The sequence below is a fragment of the Rhipicephalus sanguineus genome, chromosome 7 (assembly GCF_013339695.2).
Source record: "Rhipicephalus sanguineus isolate Rsan-2018 chromosome 7, BIME_Rsan_1.4, whole genome shotgun sequence".
Classification (NCBI taxonomy): Eukaryota; Metazoa; Arthropoda; class Arachnida; order Ixodida; family Ixodidae; genus Rhipicephalus; species Rhipicephalus sanguineus.
The window spans coordinates 152478477-152505890 of record NC_051182.1 but is presented as its reverse complement, the minus strand read 5'-3'; the positions used below and the strand labels follow the sequence as shown (position 1 = coordinate 152505890).

At 43.6% G+C, this 27414-nt stretch overlaps 1 protein-coding gene across 1 annotated transcript; it reads right to left on the bottom strand.

Annotated features, from left to right (window-relative positions):
• Positions 1 to 1302: 1302 nt before the first annotated feature.
• On the bottom strand, positions 1303 to 27023 carry LOC119400271 (methyltransferase-like protein 22). The gene is made up of 8 exons (XM_037667289.2): positions 26782 to 27023; positions 16059 to 16188; positions 11230 to 11270; positions 8046 to 8193; positions 4843 to 5058; positions 4226 to 4322; positions 3511 to 3670; positions 1303 to 2502 (listed from the first exon to the last, which is right to left on the bottom strand). Exons 2-8 carry the CDS (start codon positions 16108 to 16110, stop codon positions 2473 to 2475), a joined length of 744 nt encoding a protein of 247 aa, XP_037523217.1. The 5' UTR covers positions 16111 to 16188; positions 26782 to 27023; the 3' UTR covers positions 1303 to 2472.
• Between the last annotated feature and the right edge of the window lie 391 nt (positions 27024 to 27414).

Below are 27414 nucleotides of genomic sequence, written 5' to 3'. Positions count from 1 at the left end.
GATAAAATATGCCTCACGTTGTTCGCGCGTGTTTTGGAAACCGGACTGTAAAAGGGTTACGCTGATATTTTCAAAGCTGTGGTTTGGCAAGCGTAGATGCCTGGATAAGGGTAGCTTCGGAAGTGAAGTGCCGTGGTACCGGTGATTATTGAACCGCAGCCGAAATGGCGTGTCCATTTGGCCGATGTATTCTTGCCCGCAGACGTTGCAATGTAACATGTATATCACATTGCTGGAGTCACAATTTAGGTTTTGGGTGATGTTGAATTTGAAATCTGAGAAGCTTGCCTTTGATTCACGCGTTGTGACCATGTGTGGGCATATCTTGCAACGAGCTTTTCCGCAGGGGCGACACCCTGGTTCAATTTTGGCGCGGTTTGTTTTTGCTCTGACAAGAATGTCCTTCAGGTTTTTATCCCTGCGGTACACCACGCGAGGTGGCTCCGTGAAGATGGAAGTCAGTCGTTTGCTTTGCCTGATTATGTTGAAATGCCGGGAAAGTATGTTAACTCATGGCACTGATGAGGAGTAAGTTAGTACAAGATTTGTTTGGGAAGTTGTTTTGGATACTGTTTTTGGCTCCTTAATTATGTCATTCCGGTTCACGTTGAGAGCACGTAGTATGGCATCGTCAGTGATGTCTTCGGGATAATTTTGTTGTGATAGGGAATTCTTTAGGTGTTCTGCGTGTTTGTCACATTCCTGTATATTGGTGCATATTCCTCGATACCGGTAGGCCTGACAATATGGAATACCTGTCTTGCAATGTCTTGGATGGCTACTGTTGAAATGTAGGTACATTTGCCGGTCTGTAGGATTTCTGTAAAGGTTTGTTGAAAGGCATTCATTTTTGACTGAAACAGTGACGTCCAAGAAGTTAATGCTAGTTTTGGAAATGCTCTGCGTGAACTTAATCGATGGGTGGAGCTCGTTGAAATCACATATGAACCGGTGAAGGCTCCCCTCATCGTGGTTCCATATAATAAATATGTCGTCCAAGAATCTTCTGTAGTACAAAGGTTTCAAGGCGCGCCCCTCAATAAATGGGATTTCAAGAGATGCCATAAAGGTGCTCGGAAGGTTTGGGGCCATTTTTGTGCTCATTGCAGTGCCACTGACCTGAAATTACTCGAAAAGAACTGGCCCATTGAACCATTAATCTACACAATATATATATATATATATATATATATATATATATATATATATATATATATATATATATATATATATATATATATATATGTTGAATGAGTGCATTGCCTTTGGTTGCCATATAAGTATGAGAGGTGTCACTTCAAGAAAACTTCACTTATTACGCGTCGATGTTTCGGTCAGAGCCTGACCTTTATCAAGACAAAATTTTTGTCTTTATTCCCGTGCTTATATACACACCAAATGAGAGGGGAAGAAAATGAGAGAGAGAGGAGCGGGAGGGGGGAAAGTTTGCTTAGGGGTTATCAGGAGAGAGGAGTAACATGCTGCCGCCGACAGCGGAGCGCTTCGCGACAGAGCTTACACTTGTGCGTCGGCTATTACTCATTGTGAAACGTCGTCGCTCTATTCGCGAACATTCCCTACACCCACGCTGTACAGTCGCATATACCCGCACGTTTACACCCCACAGTGCAAAGTTTGCGGGGTGGCTCGCGCCAACCTCGACCACATTATCTGGGCATGTCCCGCAGCGACACACACCATCAAACACAGCAAGAACCCTAAACTTAAGATAACCACGCCCGAGCAGTGGGAGGCTATGCTGCTCAGCGCGTGCCCGGATGACCAACTCTGGGCAGTCCAGCTGGCTGAAGACGCCGTCAAGACCCAAGGTCTGGCCGCCGCCTGAGGATGGGGGGCTCCGGTAGGGCTAGTCTCCCGACCCCCGCCTCCCTTGACCCCAGCAAGGACACAAATAAAGTTATGTCTCTCTCTCTGTCTCGGAGGGCTGGACGAAGAGCCGACTCAAGTGAAAAACAGCCGGCTTGCGATCACCGTTCTGTTAGGAACTTTACTGCGACTGCTGGAACGCTGCTTGCCAAACAAATTTTTGATGCTTTCTAGACTCTCCGAGAAAGATTCCGGACTGAAAGTCTCCTCATCCCGGGGTTCCTCTGCAAACTACAGCACGGCAGCGCCAGTTAGTTCTTTAGGTAATTGCGATTCATTGAGGTAATTCCTTTATGTAATATAGAAGCTTCATAGCCAAAAGTGGTGTGCAGGTCTTTATATACAAAAAAAAAAAGCCTACGTTGCATCCTTTTGTATCCAGACAAGGGTGCATCTCGGTCATGCCTGGCTTGTTTGAGTTTCATTTTTTCTTAGTCTACAGCTGTACGCAGTTTGCAAGCTCTGAACGTGGCGTGCTGCCATAAGAACGAAGTTGCTTGGAGAGCTCGAAATTGCGTCTGAAGACACATCAGTCGATAGTGTGTTGACCTTGCTATGCGTTGGTGGGTTGATGAAATATTAAAGTCATCTCTTGATGGTCAACTCCCACAGCTCCTGCAGAAGCGAGAGCATGAAAAAAAAAAGTTGAGTAATGTACAGAGACATATCTTAAACTCATAAAAACTATACTGCACATTTCTCATGCACGATTATACTAAGGAATTACAGCAGGAGATGTGCGACATCAATGACAATAAATAACGAATCTCTTTTCATAAGTGCGGGCGACAGTCGGTGAACGTTTCATAATGTGTCCACTTCCTGCCAGATGAATGTGGCTTTACCTGATAATTCTCAAATATTCGTACATCTAATCAGGCCGAGGATGGGCTCCTGTGCCTTATTCTTAAAGTCTGCTGCCTAACGCATGTTATGGCTATTCAAAAGATATATATGTATATATATAAGGCACGTAAACTGCATACTATTTGAATAGATTAATATAAGTACAAAACATCCTGAGTTTTTAGTAGTTTAGGAGAAAGAAACTTCTGATTCGCTTCCGAAAATGCTACTGATAATCTTTTATTTCTCCCCCATCTTGTGCCACATTCGCATGCACATAACAAATTTGTTACTTCACTGAAAAAAATATTGGACCAACAAAGGTTTAATTTGTTAAACCTTTTTTTGTGTAAAATTTGTGTAACGAGATGGCAATATGAACCATGAAGCTGTTGCTCATGAATATAAAAACAAAAAGACGTGCCAAAGCAAGGTAATGTAACATGTAGAGCATGTGGCCGATGTTCTATTGCAGCAGTAAAAAAAAAATGGCAAGGAATTAGGAACATTTCAGAACAGCAGAGGTTGCATGCTGCGATTAAACTAGAAAACAAATGCAGGCAAGAAGAAGATTCGGCTGACACAGGAAGTGATCAGATATCATTGGCAGACACCTTCGTCCTGTGGTCATGAAATAGGTTGACGATGGCTATCACTGAAATTTGCAGTGCCACAGAAAGATAAAAAAACGTATCAAACACGCATCACATGTTTTTGTCTTTACTTAGTATCTCGTCATAAAACACCACCGTGATGTAGAGATCATGCACAACTAACCAAATAAGAGTCCCTGCTGTAGCTCCCGAAGTACTGCGGCACGCCTGAAAGGTCGACGACGCAAACTTTCCAGCCAAGTTCTCGTAACTTCTGCAGCCACTGCATGAAGTGTGTATGGGAGGGACTCGCAACATCAAGGTCCTCTAGGGTAAAGTTTACCCTGAAAAGACAACATGTTTTGAACTTAAGCAAGCTGGTTTTACAAAAACGTATGTGCGTAGTGTAGCAACTGGATAAGAACAAGGCTGACACCAAGGAAAAGAGGAAGAAAAAGACGGAAGAATGGCTGTATTTAGGCATTAAGTGTGGCATGCAGCTAATAAGTAAAGAGCCAAACCTTTTGACTGTCAAGTCTGTTACAATAGACATATATATACAATGTGAATAAACAGATTATTATTACTATTATTATTCTTGCAGTCAGGGCCATGTTTTGTAACCAGTAATTTTATTCTGCACCAAACTAATAACCTCAGGCCACCAATGCGTACAGTACCAACTCAAAGCCTCACAAATATTACTGTCAGGCATTGAGAGGTTATTATAATAACCCTGCAATAACCTCAAATTCCTCACTTTTGTGGTTATTGCAAGGTAACAGGCTCGCAATAACCTCGCAGTTATTACAGCGTGTTTATTGAGCTTATTATCTCTCAATAACCTCAAAGCACCGAAGCCACAGCGGCAGAATTACATGTAGGAAATGGGACTTCACCTTTTTTCCAGCGCAATGTAGACTGTCTGGTTACCCCTGGCGACTGTCTTAAGCAACAGTTCAAAGAGGCAGTCTGTCAGACGGTCATCGTACACCACTGCAACCAGAACAGACGACCCCCACTGCAAGCGACCGCAAGAAGAACGGAGAGAAGTCTGTGAACAGGAGGCATCCACTACAGCAAACATAACCTTACCTAATCTAACCTAAGCCTACAGAACAGTGTACACCAGAGCTTGTTGGTAGAGCGCGACTTATGTCATGATAGACAGCGTACACCACTAAGTTAAAGGTAGATATAAAAGCGTGTCATTTGCAGTGAAACACCTTTAGGTTTGTTCGCAGGGTGTGATAGATGGCGTACAAGTTAAGCCTTGATATAAGGAAGTGCTACGTATATTAAAACGACTTAATTATGACGTGCTTGGGATCTCCAAAACACTTCGCTATACGTGTCAATTTATTGAAAAGGTTATTCCTTTGCGACACGGCGTCCTCGTTCGGACACGCAACTTTACTTTTGCCATTTGCGCGAGTTGTACACGAGTACATAAGTTATTAGCGAGCTTCTAACAACTGTCGCAATTCTTACGACAAACTCGCGTGAGGCGACGTACCATCAGCGGCCAGAAAAATTTCCGCTTTGTGAAAGTCGTCCAAGTCTTCTGCAGACCAGGCAAAGGCACCTTCCGTGGTCTGCATTTCTGGTGGCCCTTTAGTCCAGTCCAAACATCTGACCCTCGTCGGACACTGCCTCACGTCGAGGGCTTCGTAAAAGCCTTCGTTCTGGTCCAGGTTTCGCCGACACAGATGCAGTACTTCCTCCCCAACATCTAGAAAACAATGTTACCCACTCAAACACAGTCGCTGCCTACGAAAAAATTGGAGGACAACTCACTCATCAGACTGAGATCAAATCTTCAAAGGCAATGTTGCCGTAGTAACATCACATACCCAACATTAACTACAAAAGCCTTCATCAGTTAGCAGTGGTAGTATCCAAGTAAATACAGTAGTATTCGTTCAGAAATTACCATTGGACATCATAACACAGTTTGACCTTATTATAATGAAGTCACACCCGTTACTGAAGTAGCTTCGCTATATCTGAAAACTTGTTGTAAATGTATTTTCGATACGTTGTATTAATGAATGACAAGACTATTCTTCGACTTATTCATTATAACCACTAATTCGTTATATACGTACATATTCTTTACATCTATGTAGTGCTGTCCACTGTTATAGAAAGTGGGCGTAAGAGGCCCAAGAAGAATGTTGTCTTAAAATTTTGACCACTAACACCATGCAACGTTACAAGCGACAACCAGCAAAGGATGACGTATGGCAAGGATGGAAGTCTGAAACCACTTTATGGAGCATTTCAATTTGAGGCTGAACTTGCCCCCAATACACTGGGCCTGGCATCACTAACATTATTGTGACATCATGACACTGCGGAAGTCGCTGACAGTGGTAAGAATAAAGCACACCGTTAACGTTCGCAACATAGACAAGACGCGCGGACTTAGTTACACATGTCATTTAGTTGTACAGGTGTTTGTTGTAGAGGGTGTTGAAAATAAAATAGCGGGGCATAGTCTTGAGGGTGGAGACAGGGTCGAAAGGAAGAGGAGAACGAAGGGGATTCGGAGCTAGCCTTCATGAAGTAAAGACGTGTTCCAGATCAACGATCACGGGTCCTCGTTATTTACATTATTGGTGCCGTGAAACCCGGGAATGGTCATTCGTGGGCTAGAATGACTTCGGCCGAGCGTCTTCGGAAGGTGCGTGGAACTCTCAGGGTCAGCGTCTCTCGGATTATTACGCTCCTGACAGAACTGCTGCAGAATCCCGATGCCGAAGCGCGCCGTGTCATGAAGCACGTCAATGTTTTGAATTGCGAGGAAGCTGAGCTCCGCCAGTTGGACAGGAAGATCCTTGACGTTATTGAAGACGAGGCACTTGACAAGGAACTCGAGGATTCTGCAGAATACCATGAGAAGGTCCTGTATGCAATCGCTGATGGGCAGTATTTCCTGCCTGAACGCGAACAGTCTGTTCTCCTGCGTGACACGCGCTATCCCCCTATTGCTTATGTCAGACGTGACAGCGGAAACTACAACCGGGCTGGTTTGTGTAAAATCGCCGACGACTGTGACAGCATCTCCGAAGGCATGCAAAGAGACATGACAAGTTTTGAAGGCTCAGATTCCAACCACAAAAGCGGATTGTCTGCGAGTCCACAAAGGGATGAAAAAGAGAATAACATCGAATCGGCGGTGATGACCTGCAGAAATATGGAGCCACCGAGAGAGGAGGTCTTTTTTGGCAGTGATCAAGCGACGATGATGTGCGTGGAAGGTCCTACTGAGCAAACGTTACACGCGGTTAATTGGACAAGAGAGGAACGGCCATTGGAGAACTGTGGTAGTATTCCGAAGAGGGATAAAGAACCGAAAGAGGATCAAGCGATAGCCATTCTCGAAAGTACAGGCGGCAGTCGTGAAAACGGTGGAAGCTGTGGCATGAATAATGAGGTTGAAGTTGATGAACAGTTTGTGTCCAGTGAGCAACTGATCAAGCGTGGAAAGGAAGAAGTTGCCGACAGCTTGCCCACCTGCAACAATGACTCCTTCGATGGAGCTAGCAGTCATGCCATGTTTTTCTTAGAATCTTCGTCGTTGGACGCACAGCCTGGATGTCAGGATTTTGTTCCGTTCAGCTTCTTGGAACTGGATGAGGTTATGACTGGGCGAAGGAAGGAGCGCGTACACAAGGAAGCGAAAGCGCTGCTTCTGCCTCTGGAAGAGAAGTGGAGGGTCCCGAAAACGAAGCCGAAGGAATACCACCAGCACGCGAACCTACTGTGCGAGCATCTCAACGAACATATTCCTACAGAGAAGCGGGAGAGTCAGGCACCGGGACTCGTCACTGATGTGGTGAACCGATCAGGAGAACAAGCGTCGATATCGGCAACCTTCGCAAAATTCGGGACTTCGCAGGGTTCGGGCCGCAGCAAGAAACGTCGCTGCAGGTATCTAGGCACATGGAGAAGACTCCCAAACGCTGCAGTAAACCGTCTGCAGGAGAACCTGAGTGCGGAGCACACCACCGATGCCACACCGAGATGGAAAGGACGGAGATGGAAGCGCGCACCTCATTTACACGTCGGATGAGCAGGCTTCATCACCGATTGGCGTCTGAGACACGGTGACAGTGCAAGAACAGCTGTCCCAGTGACGTGACTGCATCACGGACGAGATAGTCACAGCCTGTTCCGTTTGTTTGGCTACGGGCCACGTGGTGAACCGGCCGGTGCAAAACCTGTGTGTAATGGAAGCCACAAAATGACTGATGTGACGTTTTTTGTCCTCTCCCCCTCGGAGGATGTTGAAAATAAAATAGTGGGGCATAGTCTTGAGGGTGGGGACAGGGTTGAAAGGAAGAGGAGAACGAAGGGGATTCGGAGCTAGCCTTCATGAAGTAAAGACGTGTTCCAGATCAACGACCACGGGTCCTCGTTATTTACAGAGGGATTTGGCTGTACAAGGACAGGAGTTCTACTGTTGACTGCAACGGCTGTATTCTTACAAGGGTGAAATACGAGAAACTCTTGCTTACCAGTTTTTGGTTGTACACTGCAAAAAAACTAAATCTATTCAATCAATCAAATTTATTTGGCATTCATTACAGCGTCAGCAACAGTGTCAGGAAATAGATGAATAATTTGCACTGAACCATTACGTTACCCGTTTACAATGCGAGAAAAGCTACTGTTACCACAGGAAGAAGCTCACAAGAGTCAAAGGATACGTACCGGTGCAGAAGACGTAGTCGGCAAACGCGGCCGCCACGATGCCGCACAGTCCGACGCCGCTCCCCAGTTCGACGACCCCTATTCCTCGCAAGAGCTCCCTTCCACGATGCAGCAGGAAGTCCGACATCACCAAGGCGGCCTTCCAAACCTGGACAATTGAAGTGACTGGTGAGGGTGATTACCATGGTCAAATAAACGAATATCGCCAATGGTTAAAGAACACCAGATGGCAAAAATTACTTGACATAGCCACGCAGTGACATTCCTCAAAACTCCAGAGTTGCTTTGGGATGTACAGTACTCACGGATTCAAATGAGACATCAAATTTTTTAGCATAACGACTGGTATTCGCAATTGCTCGAGATAACCACGCCATGTCGCGACGTATCTGGTCTCTAAAGATAATGTTGGCTCTGATCTACGCGTTCGAGTCGAAATTACACCGATATGACCCAAACTGGAGACAGTGGAGACGAAAGTATGTGCGTTACTTAGCCCTAAATTGTCCTATTTCAATCCGTGAGTACTGTACATTAATAGTCGTGCCACATGGGCACAAGAAATTAAAATTTTTTTCAATGGAGCTGCCATATGTCTAAACTTTATGGAATTTGACCTGACGATGCCGATAACAACTTCTGAAGTGGGCAAATCTTAGGGTCATAATAAAAAATAAACACGCATTTTAACAACTCTAACATGCGTTCAAGGCTAGTGAAATAATATAGAATTAGGCATACTATGGTGCCATTAACTTGAGTTTGCTGCTGTCTTTTACAACACTGCAACTGAACGCAGCAACTTCGGCCATTGCCTGTTGAATCCCAAGCCCAGAATCTGACATGGCGCCTGTCATGTCGAAGCCATTGCAAGTCTGAAGTGAATTTTACTACAGTGCAACTCGGGAGTAGCATGAGATTTGTTAAGAGTCATGTAAAAAACATTTTTGACATGATAGACGCTATTTCATGCACTTTACGTACACTGCAGTATGCAAGCCTTCGCATCGAGAATATGCATGGCATTAAGGTGAATGCAATTTGATTTGCCCACGTGGCACCACAAAAGTGACATTAAATCTTAAGGCATTAGGAAGTTAATGCCATTTTCTATGCCCGTGTGGCAAACGCATAAAACAGCACCTCACCTGACCTCGTTGTAAGTTTTCATAATTAACACATGCGAAGTTGTAAGGCACTGTCTACAGTGAATGTTTTAACGGAATAATTTCTCAGATCAGTTCATGATTGGAAGAGTTGAAGGAAACTGAACTGTCCTTGCCACCAAGCTGCCGGAAGGAGAGAGTCACAAAGGAACACTCTCGCTCTTTTCATAGCTAACATTCACAAGCTTCGTACCATCCTTGCTTTCTTCCATGCACTGACAGCAAAGGAGTGTTTCACGTTTTATTATACAAGCCCTACATCGTTTTTCTTTCTATTTTGCTCAGTAGTGTATTTCCATTAACAACATTGCATGATCCGCATTGCCTCATGAACAGAGGTCACATGTGACATTACAAGCAGTGTCTGTGACTCTGACTCGCTCGAAATGCGACTCTCTCGAGAAAAATGGAGCATAGTTTTCCGCTCGAAATTTCACCCACTTCCATTGCGCTGAAGTGTTTTACACTTTGCAGACACAATCACCGCTGGCCATCTACGTGCCATGCCTGTTCGTCTGCAGGGCTCAAAACTCGGAGGGACGTTTAAAGCCCACAAATCAATCATTCGCACCTGTGCCATCAGCCAAGCAGAACACATGAGCTGTTGCAATAACAACTCCACGTGTATTGTTGAAACACAGTAAAACGTACGCGATGTCACTACTACCAGTACTCCTGCGTCCCGTTTCCACATCCCACATTCTGTAACTATAGCCAAATTATCTTCTTAAGTAAGGAAATGTCTGTTAGAAATATTCTGACATATAGCACAATCCCACCACACCAGCTGGATTACTAAAGAAAAAAAAAGCAGTCATAACTGGTAAATAAACTGCAGTACGACGTTAGCTAGTTAGTAGTGTTTCACCTGAAGGAGTATTGACAGAACATTTTGAAGGCGAGATAACTTGTGGAATAGATTTGTGTGGACACACATGCATCATCTACAAAATATCCATGGCTAATAATAGCCCAGAATATTTAAAATGAGTTTATAAGTGCGTGTCGCGCAACTGTACGCTCTCTCCTAGCAAACCTTTTCAACGGAAAGAGGGAGCCCCTCCTTGATGGACTTGCACGGGAGTACGAAGGCAGACGTCCTTGGGCAGTGAAAATTTGGGGGATTACGCATATTTACAACATTCCAGAGGGGATTATAGCAGCATCCAGGGAACCTTCGTTGAAAATGTTGTCAACACGGTGCTCATGCGTACGTGGTTTTGTGAGCTCACGTAGGCAGCAGCGTTTACATGAAAACCGTTCTGGGTCCCGCCTCACTCAGCACTCTCTCAAACCGAAACTGCAACTGGCTGCTATAAAACCGTCTCCAAATAATCAACTGTCGCGCGCTCAACCAAATGAGGTCGCCAGCCGCGACAAGTGGGTGTTTGGGGCTACTTACTGCAACAGAAAAAAAAATAAGATGTAAAATTTTTGTGTCAGTGCTCCTTGAACTTTGCGACCGTTCCTTTTAACGCACATGGATGGGTGCCCCAGCAAAGCTAAAACTGAGAAGCACAAATTTCCACACCTCAGCAGAAATTCCGAGAAATACCAGCCTCAAGCACAGCAAGACAATGCATGAATGCTCAAGCTAAGACTTACCGGCACTTCAAGTTTTTTTTTGTTCACCAACGATTTCAGTTTTACAGAAAGTGCATACAAACAATACTGTTAATATGCAGGGTGTCCTAAATTTAGGAACTGTCAGGGGAATTACCATACATGAAATACAATGAAAGGAAACAACATCAAGCGGTGCGAATGGTAATCCAGTTGACAATGTCAACACTAAAACCAACAAACAAGAATATACGTAACTGTTCAGTAACAATTGGGAAAGAAACCTTTATTGTGTATTAAAGACAAGTCTGACTTCAACTTGGAGCTAAATTCACTTGGGACTCACCACAAACAACCAAACAAACAAAAAAATACCAGCTAACAAACAATAAACATGAGAATATATAATGTACTATGAAAAAGACATACACCCACAGGGATATCTGCGGTCTCACCTGTAATCCAACAGTTGGCAACGTTGTGGCAGGACAGTGATCTGAGGGCCAAGGAGCAATAACAATACTAAGCATTTAACAACTTTCAATCAATAAACCAGTTTACTAGCTTAAATAAAAACTACAAATCCCTCTGACAGAATCTGCCACTAATTTATGCGCTATTCTTAAAAATCTAATACAAGTACCGTAATGACTCAATACGTTATGATGTGAAAGGCTTGGTAACTTGTTTGAAACACAAAAATAGGGGGACGCTTAAGCTTCGCCTTTAAGAGTTCAACGCGATAGCGATATCCTGCCCCTTGTGTGTACTTCAACCACTACGTGTGTGTAACAGAATGCGCGCACTAAGGTGTGTGCCTTATGTAATAGGTAGCATGCTTTAAACCAGGAGCAATTATGCGCGAGAAACTTTTTCGAAGTTGCGATGCACCCACTACGTGGTCTTAAGGGAATACGCACAGTAATGTGTGTGTCTCTTGTAATGGGTGGCTGGCTTTAAACTATCAAGTCGTTTTGATATTCACATGGTGTGACGCCCGATGGTAATGTACTCGTACCACGCAATATTACTGCGATATTACATCTCGTACTGTGACACATGTATACAGGACGCGTATGTTTGTGAAGCATCAAAGTTACTTTCAGTACAGTTCCAAGCACAGGCGTGGCTGTGTGGTAGAACATCTGCTTGCCATGCAGACGGCCTGGGTTCAATTCTCAGTCGAACCCATCATTTTTATTATTTTTTTATTTGCAGCTTTCTCAATTTTTCGGTCACGGACACGATGATGATTTTTCACTCACAATCAGCGACGCCGACACCGGAATTTTTGCAAAACGAGCTCTTTAACGCTATCGCGTTAATACCAACTCCATGATCGAAGCACCCTTGGTCAGTGGAATTGAATGTGTACTGTTCCGTAGCATTATTACAGCCCTTATGTCCTAGTTTTTTTAAGTATCTCTACTATATCACAACCAAATTAATCAAACAGCCAATAAGGCCAAGCAAAGCGTACGGGATACTAATTGTTGTCTTTAACTGTAATGTAGTAATTATTGCATCAACTGAAAGGAATTAGAGTGGACAAAAAAAATTCCCCTTCTCTCCTACTATGTCACATCACAGCTGCAAAACTTCAGTTTCACATGCAGTCAGGCAGAAGCACGGGCCCTCCATTCTTTTAATAAATGCACGACACAGAGGGAACAGCAGACCGTTAAGTACAGGGAATGGCGTTTGCAGCTAATACACGGCAGTTTGTTGACACTTAAATAGCCAAATATCACTCCCCCACCGTTAAATTAGGAGCCGGGATTTCCTCACCTCACAGGTGCGTCAAGAAAGGAACACACCTGCAGTGGGGTTGTTGGAATGCAATGCATCTAATTTTAAAGAGATCAAAGCAGTTCGTGTCGAAACTGGCACCTCTAAATGCCACATACAACGCAAAAACAGAAAAGTCAAGATAAACTGCTGGGGCTTAATATCTATAAGCTAGACAGTAGGCTATGAGTGATCCATAGATGAGGGATATAGGATTGAATTTGAGCGCCTAGGGTTCTCTAATACAAACTAAATCTATGCGCAAATGTTTCTGCATTTCTGTCTCCGACATTTTTAATTCTTTTCTCCTTCAATGCAAAATTAATATATGCCATTACATACTAAGAAATTCTAACCCACTCTGATCATCTTGACCTTCAAGCTGACTGCAACAACTGTTCTACTTGGCTGACGCACTTCGATAGAGGCAAAATGCTAGAGGCCCATGTACTGTGCGACGTCAGTGCATGATAGAGGACACCAGGTGGTTGAAATATCCAAAGCCCACCACTACGCCGTGCCTCATAATAATATTGTCGTTTTGGCATGTAAAACCCCACATATTATTTTATTCTACTAGGCACCCAACTCCTGGTTGACCAAATGCCATGCCACAAAGAGCAAATTATTGAGAGAGTCTTGCCAAACTGCAAACAATAATCCTTGCTTTCTCAGCAACACTATACCTTAATGCAAATTAATTCTTACAAATACCGTGGTGTATACATTTCTTATGATCTAGCTTTACTTGCAAACTCGCATTATGTAACCTGTAATGCAAACCATACTCCCGCGTAGATTCGTTGTAATATTGTTTTGTGCCCACTTCGTAAAACACTAGTTTATATGCATATACTTTTACACGAAACACTAGTACTATGATTCAGACTGGATTACAAGTCATCTACGTGGGACACACATTTACAAACAAAATGTTAACCTCCTTGGTGCTGTCCAAGATTGTGCTACCCATATCGTCTCACCACCCATTTCATCACCCATTTCATCACCGCCCCATTTCATCATCCATTTCATCACCCATTTCACCCATTTCATCCCCATTTCATCACTGCCAGTGTTAGTCAAATGAAGAGAAATCTTAGCGTGTCCACAACCTTTCACTTTGCTGCAAAATTTCGCATCTCAATCTTTTTCACAAAGCATATCGCTTCAACACAAATCTACGTGTCTCTTTTTGCCTTCACTGTGTTTGTCATTTCATGGTGACCATCAGTTCCTTAGTGTTGCGCCAACAAGAAATCTGATTCCATTGTCTTGAAAAAACAAATGCAGAATGGAATCTGCTCCAAACCTCCATTGCCTCCATAACCGACATTGCCTTCGAGACCACACTGTTTCAGATTAACCTCATGAAATGCTGTTTCATTCGTTAGCAACTTGTAATAAGCACATCTCGCGGTTTTTAATATTCGAGTACTTTTGTAACACCCCTCCTCTCTGTAACGCTTCAGCCTTGAGAGTAAACAAATCAAATGATCTCAAACGGAAACTGAGATTGATTAAAGTATGTCTGGCGATTCTAAGAATGAGAAAAACAACAACAAACAAACAACAAAAGCCAGTTCACTGCACTCTTCCCCGACGAAGCGCATCCCTTCCTGCTGTCTCGAAAACAACAGCTGGCACAAAAAGAAAAAGACAGCTGCGCCGACACTGCAGGCATCTAAAGACAAAGATAAAAGAAGCAACAGCTATATCCATTAACAATAGGAAGAGCCCCTCACAAATGGGAGCAGTACGCAAGCTGCTACTCAAAGGCGAGCTGGAGGACAGCTTCTCGGTTCGAGAGAGAGTGAGGGCATCGATGCTACAGCTGCATGTTTTGCATTGTCGAATGTGGCACTAGGAGACTGGCAATTGGAATCTACTAGTACCTCGCTGGTCGTACAAACGACTGGCCCGGCCACAAAGCGTGCAAATTATACACTTTTCACGTGAGTTGAACAAACGTGGCACGAGCGCAGGCACGTGTCGCTAATGTGGGTGCCACGATGCACAAACGGTACGTGCGAACACCAGACGTATTGCCGCAGGCTTACAATGGGAATCGACTGTTTGACTGGTCAAACAAGAGACTGGCCCTACCACAAAGCATGCAAATTACACCTTGCACGTGCATTGAACAAACGTGAGATGTGCCACTAATGCGGGTGTCTGCAAAGCATGTAGGGTACTGTGCAAACGCTAAATGTGTCCGCTACATTTCTCGTTGGCATCTGCTTCTGCGCACGGCTCTCGTGAACACTTCATAGTGTGCATTATGTGCCTGTTGCTATATGTGTGTAGCGCAATATCGCCGAATTATTTTTTCAGAAGAGAAAATAAAGAATGTTAATTTATGACACATCAATTCTACGGGGTCATCTGCGTGACTGGTATTTAAGGTTTCCTCACAGGCCTTGTGCGAGGCATTGGGCAAGGGGCCATGACAGCAAAACAACATTAACGGGGACAGACCAGAAGCGCAACATGCGGCCATGTAGTTATACACACAATAACATACATACAATACAATACACAAACGTTAGAGAATTGCACAAGAACAGGAGACGCTAAAAGACGTGCTGGACCAAAGAAAAAGAGGTAGATATACAGTCTATGACACAAACAGAACAAGGTTAAGTAGGACTCATTATCATAATATGGCACTTGCACTCGTGTCATGCCCGTGTTCTCTTATTCTGTGAAACTCTTTCTGAATGAGCAAGCAAAACAACAATGCAATTTGTTCCCGTTAACTTCTGTTCACGTCTCTTTTTCATTGATGTCCTACTTTTGGTATCTTGTTGTCCCTTCCTATTCACTTGCCTGATATCCTGCCCACAATTGCGGTACAGTTCATGTGCCCACTGAAAACCCTGACAACTGCAACAAAACAAACTGAAGGTACACTAAAGCAAATGATTCTTCTCGCATTAGTAAATTACTCTTTTACAATACCTAAATCAAGACGCTTGCAGTGAGAAGACGCTTGGTAACCCAGAAAAAGTGCAAAGATAAAATGCGGGCGGCGACGCCACATCGAAGTTGGCGCGCCAACCGACGCGATGTTATAAATTTCAATGGTGTCTACTAAACCCCACACAGTTCCTAATCGGTAAAAATGAAATACACAGTCCTCTGAGGAGGCCAGAGACCTGATATACCGAGTTTCAGGAAAGTTAGTCGAGCCAATGTGGTCAAAATACAAAAAAAAAAAGAAAAACCAAAACACTCTGACTGTCACTTAAAGAGATTTCATGCAGGACATTTAAATCTGAGACTTCGACCCCCAACGCTCTTGTATTAGTTAACCTATGATGGTGAAATTAGCGACGGTAGAGTTCTCAGAGTACAATTTATCAGTCTAAATTGATTCATCGTTTCATTTTAGTGTCCCTTTAAGTTACATACTAAGCCTGCGGCTGTGTGCCAGCAGTGACATGGTACAAACTCCTTAACAAGAAAAAACGCTGTGAACTAACTGCCACCTCACCTAGGAGCACTTGCGCGCTCCTGCGAGCCTCTGGACAGTTCAAGGTCTCCATCTTCGTCCAATGTCAAGCAACCAGGATCGACCACTTTGGTGTCCGTGTCTAACTTGACGTGCAACCTCGACTGGGCCACTGAAACGTAGTTTGTTTTTCGTCAACGGCACTCACACGAATTTGATGCATCCCACACTCGGGAAAGTACAGCCAAGTAAAGCATCATCAAATCATCAACAAAATGCAACATAATCTGCTCTTAGGAGGAAATACAGTAGAACACCAAACAAATTTGTGCCAAATAAAAAAAATGCTCTCATTATACGATATTCGCGATAAATACATATTTTCGTAACACACCAATATCAGTGCGAAGTGATTCAGATTTTCTTGATTATATTTGACTATTTCTTGTATCCATGTTCCTCATATAGAGGTAAGGCAGCAGGTTTATAACTACACTCTTACTTTAAAATAAGAATCATGGAAATCGCTGTTCAAATAGCCTAGGAAACTTCTCATCTGAATGAGAACCAAAATAATCTTTCATTCACAGAAATGTACAACTGGCCACCTGTGTACCACATTTTTGCCACCGTAAAGTAGGGCAACTGTTTTCTGCATTTATATTTCTTCAACTACCATCACAATCGAATGAGATCACAGAGGGAAGTGGTTACCTAAATAGCTACAAGGTATGTTATAAGTCACAAAGCAAAATGTCATAACTCAATGAGAGTTTTTCTAGAACAGAATGCAAACACAACGGGGTCACGATAGCTTATGGGGAAATGCTGAAAAAAGAGGACAACGCAGAAACGTAAGAATAGGCAAAACACGTAAGCACCGCGCTTACGCGTTTGCCTATTCTTAATCATAAGGTGACACAGAAGGCTAAGAATAGACAAAAGATGTAAGCACTTACATTTTTCGTCTATTGTGTTTCTGTAAAAATATTGTTTTCGATACATGCTGCCCTAAGCTATCATGACTAACTAGCCCACTAGCACGTCTTAAATAGTCAGAAAAAAATTGGACAAGCTTAATGATTGGACAGTGCTTAACAATCTAAGAAGGTAAATTATAAAGTTAAGAAATATCAATATCATTATCTAAAACAAAAATTTGGCTAGAACAGTTTCTAAATGTGTCATATTTCCCAATAATGCAGGAATGTTGCATCACTTATAGGATGTGCGCAGCGGTAGGCATGAATGTAAAAATGTAATCATTGTACTGTATGGTACACAAACTATATCACTGTGTTATCACTTGACTACATTGTTTAGATTACTAGCCAGTGTTCTCCAAAACTACAAAGACACTCAAGTTCACAACAGGCAGAACAACAGTGTCAAAACTTTTGTTACTTTCACTACTCGCATGTGTCACGTCTATACTCCATTTTTATTAAGATGTAGGCATTGCTACAAATGCTAGAGGAGGCACCTCTTACTGTTCACATTCAGGACAAAAAAAAAAAATTGTGCAGTCATTTACAAAACAAACATACATGTAATTTGATTTAGCATTAGGTTCTGAACTTTTATGCAACAAGGTGCAACGTGATCATTATTGGAAGGCGCCATATATACAAACTCAGTACCGAATGAGGTGACGTAATCTCATAATTGGTGTCCACGATGCCATCAGTGCTTACGACCAAAACATAGCATTCCACACACTGTAAGCAATGAAGTGTGTAATTTGGCATATATGCAAGTCACTTATGAAGTATGGTTGTTCTGTAGTTCGCGTTTTTCGTGCTCGCAACGTACAATTTGGTAACAAAGGAGTGATTATGCCGCTTAGCTGTTGTCTACCTCTGAGAAGGCTATTTGCTGGCTGATAACAAGTGAAGTGAGCTAGGTTGACCGCAAAAGTCGTTCTCAAACAAGTTCAATGTTTACCGAACCTACACGAGAGCGTATCGAATAAATAGCCTCGTGACAATGACGACCTAAAACATGTTTATAACATTGTAACCTGCATGATTAAGCCACGTGTACTTAGACCTTAGGCTACGTGTACGATGTAAATGATGGAAGTACAAATGCTCAAGCAATGACATAGTCTCCATAGTGGAAACGCAAGGGTCGTGCGCTATAGAAAAGTTTCCAGTTGGAAAAAAAAAAATGAACAAAAGTGAACTGGGCGGCCTTATCTATCATGTCAGACAACAATGCAAACATCTGTCCTCGTCTCGGAATGGCACAATGAGTACGACTTGCGTCAGTATTTTTCTGCACTCCGAATTTAAAAAATTGAAACAATGACGCTGCAACAATGTGTACATTACAAGGCTACAAATACATGCTACTACGCAGAGCGCACCCAATGCCACTTCCGAGTATGATATGGCTGCTATCCGATCACAAAGCCAGCCTATAAGCCATTCGTCACACCGACTAGCCCTTGTTTTACGTGTTCTGTGCCCTGCGCACAGATGAAGTGATATTTAAAGAAAGGCAACGGTAGCATACGCTAAACAATTTTGCATCATTCAAATGACATGTTAAGTAGTGTAAGTAGTGCTACTCATAATAAAAAACAAGGAAGCCATTACTATTGTTACAGTCAGATATGTAGATATGCAAGACACGCACATAGATCAAACGTAAAGTGAAGCTGCTAACCAAGAGAAGTCAAAATTTTAGAGATGCTAAGGCAGCATGCGATGCAAGCAGCAACTATATACCATTTTCCAGATGAGTTTTACGGATGGGTTTTACGCCATATTGGGCTGTTAGCCTTGTGGTTTTGTATCTTTAACAACTAAACGAACAGTGCTACTGTGGAGGTACACACATGCGAGCGGTTGGGTTGGTGCATTCGACATTTCCTGAACTTATCAATTCACATCGCGAAAATAAAAATAAAGAAACATTCGTTTAACAGCCCAAGGTGGCGGCGCCCATATGTCTCGCGTAAAATCGTCTGTGCACAATTTTCCCCTTCTTTTTTTTATTGTTCTGCTCGGCGTGGCATCGAGCACTCCGTATTGGACGTAGAACACGAGTCACATGCCACGGTCTACGACACTTCGAGGCACGTCTGTAGCACAGAGCATGAGTGTGCGTGACCGCTGCGACAGTCTGTGAACCACTGTACGAATGACATTTAACGTTAGGAAGCTGACGTCTTTTTCGTTTCCCATGCACGGCAGGTATCACTTGATCGCTACAACTGCTCCTCCACGTGTACTGCATCAAACGACTTCCCGGACAAGATTTCCCAGAGTGTAACAGTTGTGTTACGAGAGCGATCGCGTTTAGAAATGTGACAACTTCTCAGGTGTATAAGTTGAGTGTTTTTACACTGACATATGCCTGCCAAGATATGAGTCAGTATGTCAAGCTTGTAATGGAATTGTGGCGAATCAGTAAGCAAACTAACAACAACAAAGACGCAAACATGAAAACCAACTGACTATCATTCATCAACTTGAGCCAAGAAATAAATAATGACCACAAAAAAATAAAAGATGGTTTCAGGAGCAAAATACTACTTCATTGTTTTTTTCATATGAAGCAATGTGCATTATATGTTGCATGTTTGAGATGCACCATAAAAAAATAACCATGCTTTTGAAAGTTTTTTCTAGCTTGGAGCATTTACTTATCACAAGTCACAACAAAATGCATGAAGTATTTTGAAAAGAGCCCGTGCTTTTAAACTTCGAACTGATTTCAGAAATAGGTGTGGTGTGATCGAGGCAGACAAGAACACACAGATGAATAATAGAATGTACATCTATGAGTGAATAAGTTAATATCTATATAATATACATATAGATGAACAGTTACGTTGACACAGATGGATGAAAATATACTGGCACGTCAGCCTAATCGACAAGCCACATCTCAGAACACCAATTTTTCATTCTGTTCCGTTACACAGATTTAAAAGAGCGAAATCTGATCCATCAATGACAACTGCACACTCTTTAGCAGTTTTTCTTTTCACAAAGTCATAAATGTGCGTACACAAGCCACTCAAATTTACCTAATTCTTTTAAGCACAGCAATAGGCCTCACGCAAGAGCCAGAATTCGCATTGACGAGAGCAATTTGGCCCCCTTGGATGCACATAGTGCCCCCCCCCCCTTTGTTCGTTGACTCCGAAAGAAAACGAGCTCCACAATGGATGCAAAAATGCAAATGAAGCAATGACATGCTTCTTACAAAGGCCTGCCATTGGTCCCTGGTTTTCTGGGGAAAAGGTTGGAAGTAAACAGTTCTTTGAATGCAACATCAGGGGTCCTTGGTGGCGCAATTATCGTAAAAAAAAACGTGCGTAGCCGTAACCTGAGCCTTAAAAAAATGACGTGAGATCTGACTGAGCAAATGTGCACAGCAGGATTGGCACCCCCTTCAGATGATTATGGGGGGGGAGGGGTGCCCCTCCCTGCCCCAACCCCCCGACGCATGCCTATGTGAATGTTATATGGACATAATTGGGCTTACAGCAATCCTTCTTTGTTAAATGCATGTGCCCCGTCATGACAAAGTGTGCCACAAATCCAACAGATTCGAAAGGCTTGAGGGAGTTTTTTGCTTCTATTTCGAGCGCGGCGTCTCAGCACCGGAACTCATTTTGTCCATCTCCCGACACACGACACGACCATAAACAATAAACAGACAGCTCAAAAGGCCATGCCAGCTGTCACACGTCGGCGCTGTCAAAAGAAGTGCCCTTTTCTGTAAGCAGCTGCATCTATGTGCAACAAAAAGAAAACCACTCGTTCCATCAGACTGCCATAAGGGAACGAGAGAACGGCTGTGACTGCGGCGTGCTTGATAGTGTGCTCTCAACATTTGTGCCTGTGTGCCCACCTATTCACGTGTGCATCACTGGGCAGTGTGCACAAGTATGCATGGCCTCGGAGATCTAGAGGGCGCAAGGCGGCACGGATCTCGGAGGCCATGTTTAATGCGAACCCTCCCAAAATTGGGATTGTTGCAATGTGTCACTTCGCCGACAGTACTTCAAAAGTGACTCATATATGTGTCTGATACCTCACCGCGCACAGAGCTTTCGCAGGTGCTCTGATACGTGCATGGCCTCTGAGATCTTAAAACACGTGATGTGGCACGAGATCTCGGAGTACCGTCATGCGTGAAATGCCCAAATTTAGTTGCTGGAATGCATCACTTCACCGGCGCATCTTGAAGTGTGCCGTGCAGGAGTTTATAGAGAACTTTGATATTGGGGGTTCATACCAGGACGCAAAGGGGGGGGGGGGGGGGTGAGCGTTAGAGGGGGTATGTATAACTCCCTGGTGCCGTGACTCACATACTGTGTCCAATCACAGTCACTTATCCTTTTGTAGAAGGAAGTAAAAGGTCTTTCAAATGCTTCGGAAGCCTAAAAATGACTAAAACCGATGTAAATACATTTATAGGCTACTGCATTATCATCATCGCATTATAAAGAGGTCGTTCGTCGAAACCTTTTGTGGAGGCGCCACTGACGCGTAAGTCTTTCAAAGTTCAGTGAACTCCAGCTAGCCACCTTACTCCAGCTACGCCTGGTCGCGTTCTCTATTCAGACACCGAAATTCGACAAATAATTGGCTATTGCAATGTTTCTGCATCACGATGTAATATTTTCTTTGTTTTGGTTGGTCAGAATGTGTCGCTTCTCTCGTCATGCGAACTCTTAATTACAACACGTAAGTGGCGTCACCACAGACGACTGGCCTTTCCGCGCTCGTCCGGCCATTCCGCCGTATTGTCAAATGCTATGTTTCCTGGGGGTCGCAGGCTCAAAGCGCTGAGACAGACAGGAGCAAACCGAACGGCGTCTGGCGTTGCAGGTTTGCAAATTATTCCGAAAAGCACCAGGCCCCCCGAGATCGTCTACCGGCATGTAGAGGACAACTTCGAAGGAATGCGAATCCGTCCGCTGGGATGATTTGCTGTGAAGAGATCAGGAAGGAGCAACCGAGAAGAGGAAGCGAATTTATTAGATGAAGAGAGATAAATATTTTAATGAAGCTGGTTATTAGATGAAGGAGGTGTTAAAACCTGAAGGGACACGAAAGTGAAACAACGAATCGGTTTAGACTAATAAATTGTACTCTGAAAACTCGTGCTTTTAATTGATCTCACCATCATAGGTTTATTAATGGAAAAGAAAATCAAGGTCAGAGTTTCAGTTTTAAATTTTGCACCGAAATCTCCGCACGTGACGTCACGGATTTAATATTTCTGTGACATTGGCTCAGTGAAATTTCCTGAAACATGGTATGTTAACCCCGCTCAGAGGACAATGTACTTCATTTTTACCAACTAGGAACCACTAAAGTCTCTAGATTTTCTTTCTCTTCAAGAAGGGAAAAATCTAGGGACTTTAGGAACCACGTAGGACCTGGCAGACGCCGTCCGAATCTATGACGTCACGGGTCAATTGTGTGGCGTTGCCACCCGCATTTACCTTTTGCGCGTTTTCTCGCTCATCAAGTGCCTTCTCGCAGCATGCGTGGTGATATTAGTAATTTACTAATACGAAAAAAAAAATTTTCTTTTTAGTGTCCGTCGATGATGATGGCGTCAGGTGACGGCTTGAAGCCATTCGACCCAAGCGGCAACCTCGGCTTGCCGGACGGCCCAAAGCTGGTCGGTCAGCTTGTCGCTGGTGAGTGCCGCCTCCCAGCAGCAGCGACGCCGACGCAGCCGATCCGCAGCAGTGACCACAGCCGCGCCGGCGGTTGGCCCCTGCCCTCGCGCGGTGGTAGCAGTTCGTTCCTGTCTAACATGCGTCACAAAGTGAGCGGCGGCAGCGACATGAGCTCTCCCGGCACATTCCAAAAGCATGTGCCGCAGTGTGGCTCTTTCCCCGCACGCTTTACACGCGTCCGTCGGGTATAAGCTCGGATAACAGATGCGTAGGATCGCCGGGCTGGGAGAGTGGGACGGGACAGGAGTTAATCCCCTCTTCCCCCCGCCTCGCCCCCGGACTTTTAATAAAGTTTATTCACTCACTCACTCTTTAGTGTCCCTTTAAAACATGGCTCCTGGCTTCTCCCGAGCGTTCTTGTCGCATGAGCGGTGCGTTGTTGTAGCCTTTTGAAAGTCTTAATTAATTATAACCCAACCAGACAGGCAATTCCATCAAGATGTTCAGCCTTGAGCGTTGCTCTGCACTTTAGGTTCGGCCAATCGTTACGTGACCACATTTCCATTTTAAATAACTGCATCTATCTATGTATATATGTGTACACCGGTCCGTAACTAAGGGGGATTGAGGGGGTTCTGACACCCCCCCAAAATTTGTTCATGCTTAAACTTTTCGGGTGATACAAAAATACTTGCACGCCTTCACAGTGACCACCAGTTGCCCAAGTTAGCCATCCTACGCACAAATATCTCCTGAAAAAAATTCCTCGTTATAGTTACATGTTTTTAATAAGTGCTCTGGGGTGTTATTCTGGACATTTTCAAACTGACCTTTCTGTGGAGTTAAGCATGTCACCAATTGACGTGCCTGACGTGTCACCGACCGGCGATGAACTATAGTAAAGCAGAAACACCTCTTTTTTGCAATGTGGCACGGGAGTACAAAGGCTGACGTCATAGCCTCGGCAGTGCATTTTTTGGTGGTCATGCATATTTAGCACTGCCCAGGGAGCCTTCTGTGAAAAAGTAATCCAGTTCGCTGCAGCACTGGCAGGGAGTACGATAATTGGCCTGACATCAGCTTCTCTGCAATTCACAGTTGCTAGCGGCGTTTGGAAAACAGACGCGCAACTATATGCTACCTAAAGAAGGAACGAAGGATGGGCAATTTTAAGGGCTCGTTTGTCTTTGCTAGACACAACATTAATTATCACTAACAGACAAGAAAGTGGCTTCCAGTAATTACTGTGGTGCAAAAACTCAACCAAATTCAACGGCTTCTGCCGTTGAATTTGGTTGAATTTCATTACTCCACAACAATTACTAGAAGCCGCCTTTTCTACATCTCGTAGCTGCAATGGTTCTTCGCATGAAGAACTTCAATTTGCCTATTTGACATAACTGCCTAACTCAACAAATTAAAAAGTTAATTAACTTAACTTTCTTAATTACTTACCCAAGTGATGTCTTTAAGTATATTAAGATGCCTGCCGCTACAGCAAAATCAATTCTGAAGGCAGTGAGCAAATAGTGCATTTTCTTATTTCTTAGGATTATGGACACATTTCTAGAAACACCCGGTGTGTGTGTGTGCGCATACAAGCACACATCTTTGTGTCACTGTCTGAAAAACAAACGGAATAAAAATTCATTGCACTGCACAAGTGTTGGGCACCTATTTCTTGGAACTGGAGAAGTGAGCACAATGTCATTAATTAAAAAATGTACAGCGGATACATAATTGATTACTTACGCATGATATCATAGACCCAAGTTTTGATGTCAGTGGCTGCTTTGATGCTTGGTTTTCTGAATATTCGTCATTATTGCACGAATAATCCATTCAGATCCTATCGGACTAGTTGTCATAGAAACAATCCTTCAGATATCCAATTATTAAGGGGGTCCACAAGTAACATAGCTTCACTACAATTACTGCATTTTTCGAAATCACAAAATGCATGCAGCTGCAGAACGAATTAGGAATCTTCAATCCTTCTTTACTTTAAGTTTATAGATTCTATACTACGTGTGAAACCTGTCTAGAGGAACATCTAATATGAGGCCGCAACTGCTTCATATGTCAAGTGCATTGGTAATAACGAATTTCATCTAGTCAGTTGAAAAACGTGCCAGATGCAAAGCATTGTGAAAACAATGAACGATGTGAAACATGATGATGCATTCAGACTGAAATACAGACTTCCCTAACCTTCCACAAGTCATTTTTCTAAAAAATGGACGAATACATTCCACAAACTTGAACTACATGTCCAATGAAAAATGTGTTCAACATGCTTTAAGGGTTATCGATTCCATCAGCACTTCTGACGTGCAGTTTTGGCATGCACGACTGTACACACAAGTACCTGAATAATATGCTATCTAGTGTCCTCGCAGGCGTATATTAAAATGCACCCAGCTCAGCTCGCTTCTGTCAAAATGCTACCAGTGTCGAACCTTCGACCTCGAAAATCAGGAGCTCAACTCTGCACCCACAAAATTACCACGGTGGATTCTAAGTCATAAGGGGCTTTGTTATGCGACGGAATGCTAGGCGCCGCAAAAATGAGACCGATGGCGACGCCATCATCAAGTTCGCGTATTCACAGTGACGTCATTTGTATTCACCCTCCACACGAGTATCGTCGTTTGCCGGTAAAACAGGTCTACGCCGCATACTAAAGCAACCACAAAAAACACACGTTAAGTAATCTTTCCCGAGAAATTCGCTTCCGCCGAAACACGGGCCACTCAGATTTTAAATTAAAAAAAAAAAAGTTGTCGTTTACCTCTCTTTGAGAGGAATAGGTTTTACACGTAAGTTAATTAGGTGTCTTCACAGAAACTGTTGCAAGCGGACTGTACATCAACAAATCAGAACTACAACGGCACAGGCTTACAACAACACAGGCGTGTACTACATCTTCGCGGACCGAGAAATTGAAACTTCGACTCCCAGGCCTGGCCCGAAAATTTTCAGATTTTTATTTATGTTCTGCTCGCGTGCGTTCTTTAAGACCGAAGAGAAATGACGTCAGTGAAGTCTTGATGAACACCAGCATGAAACATTTCCGTGTTAAAAAAAATAATATAATAGAGAAAGAACGATGAAGCGAGTTCTGTTACGTTTTCTTGAGCGGTTATTCACTATGTAAATAATATCGATGCCGTTTATTTCACGTGTCGTGTGACCACTGCCGAACTAGTTAAAGGAGTACTGACGCAAAAATTGTACATTTTGTTTTTTGTGTTGCAATAATTAAGTAGCTAACAACGCGCTTATCGTGGCTGGAAACCTCGTTTGCTCGAGCGCGCTACGTTTAACCATTTGGAGACGGTTTTATAGCGCCCAGTGGCAATTTCGGTTTCAAAGAGGCGCCGAATGAGGCGGGACCCAGAATGGTTTTCATGTAAACGTACAGCTGGCTACGTGAGCGCGCGCGCGCACACACACACACACACACACACACACACACACAAAAACGCGTTCACACGAGCACCGCGTTGGCAACTCTTTTCAACGAAGGCTCCCTGGGTGCTGCGATAATCAACCCTCTGGAGCGTTATAAATATGCGTGACCCCCCCAAAATTTCACCGCCGAGGCAAGGACAGCAGCCTTTGTACTCCCGTGCAAGTTTGCCCTCTCTTTCCATTGAAAAGGTCTGCCAGAAGAGCGCTCGCAAGGATCGCGGCAGCCAACACACAATTTGTGATGCAGGTGGTTGTCGTTTTTTTTTTGTTTTTTACAATAAAAACAAGCTAATGTCGACGTCGTGAGGTGGGGCGTTTCGCATGCGCTGCGCGACACCCACTATAAAACTTATTTTATATCAGTTCTTGGCTATATTAGCCGTTCATATTTTGCAGATGACCCGTATGTGTCGTCAAAAATCTGTCCCACAGTTACCTCGCTTTCAAAATTTTGTGTCAGTACTCCTTTAAGGTGTACTACTACCTCGGTAAAGAAATTGAACGTCAGGTCGTTTGACTATCAGAACTGAGGAACTAATTTCTACGAAAGTAAACGATCTTCATGCGTGTTTACGTGCACAGCACCACCATTATTATTGGTGCTATTTCTACGTTAGAGTTGGTGCGCGCGACTACCTTGTAGCCGGCTCCTCAAAGCTTCGGGCATCAGATCAAGCAGCGGGTCGTTCTCGTTCCTCACGATGTTGTCCGAGTCGACGTGTACTTCGGAAACGACAATCTCGTCCTCTTGCATGCTTTGAAAGAAGTTTCGCGATAAACTTCTGCACAGAGTCAGCTGTTTTTCTTTTCACCGCACGCAACACAGCGAAAAATTGCACACATGCGCGCCGCCATCAGCGAAACCGGTTGAAGGCATGCTGTATGCCGCGTGAAGTCTAGCACACCAATTTTGCTAGTTTCGTATTTCAAGAAACACATATTGTGCGCTAAATATCTTTAAAAAATAACTAAAACTAATAATAACATTTAAAATAAATTATTAGTTTTACTATTGAGTTGTTTTAGTCAAGTTATTACACTACAAATGTAGTTTTTACATGCGAAACTTTCTATTTTTCGAACCTGTAGAGAGAACGTAAACTACTGCATGTGACGATGCGCGCGACCAGCGCGGCGTTTTGTTTTCGCGTTCTGCAAATATCAGGAACCAATAAATCCTATTAGAGTAAACTTAGCCGCAAAGGCCTACACCGTGAACGCTGTCTCAAATCGTACGCACACTCTTCTCAAACCTCCCCAAACTTCGTG

What these genes read in the sequence shown, in the direction of transcription:
- LOC119400271 (XM_037667289.2), bottom strand. Translation starts at nt 16,110, where the DNA reads ATGGAGACCTTGAACTGTCCAGAGGCTCGCAGGAGCGCGCAAGTGCTC. An exon ending in TGCCAACTGTTGGATTACAG is followed by an intron (nt 8,194 to 11,229) that starts GTGAGACCGCAG and finishes TCAATTGTCCAG; the next exon opens with GTTTGGAAGGCCGCCTTGGT. An exon ending in TACATTGCGCTGGAAAAAAG is followed by an intron (nt 3,671 to 4,225) that starts GTGAAGTCCCAT and finishes TTGTCTTTTCAG; the next exon opens with GGTAAACTTTACCCTAGAGG.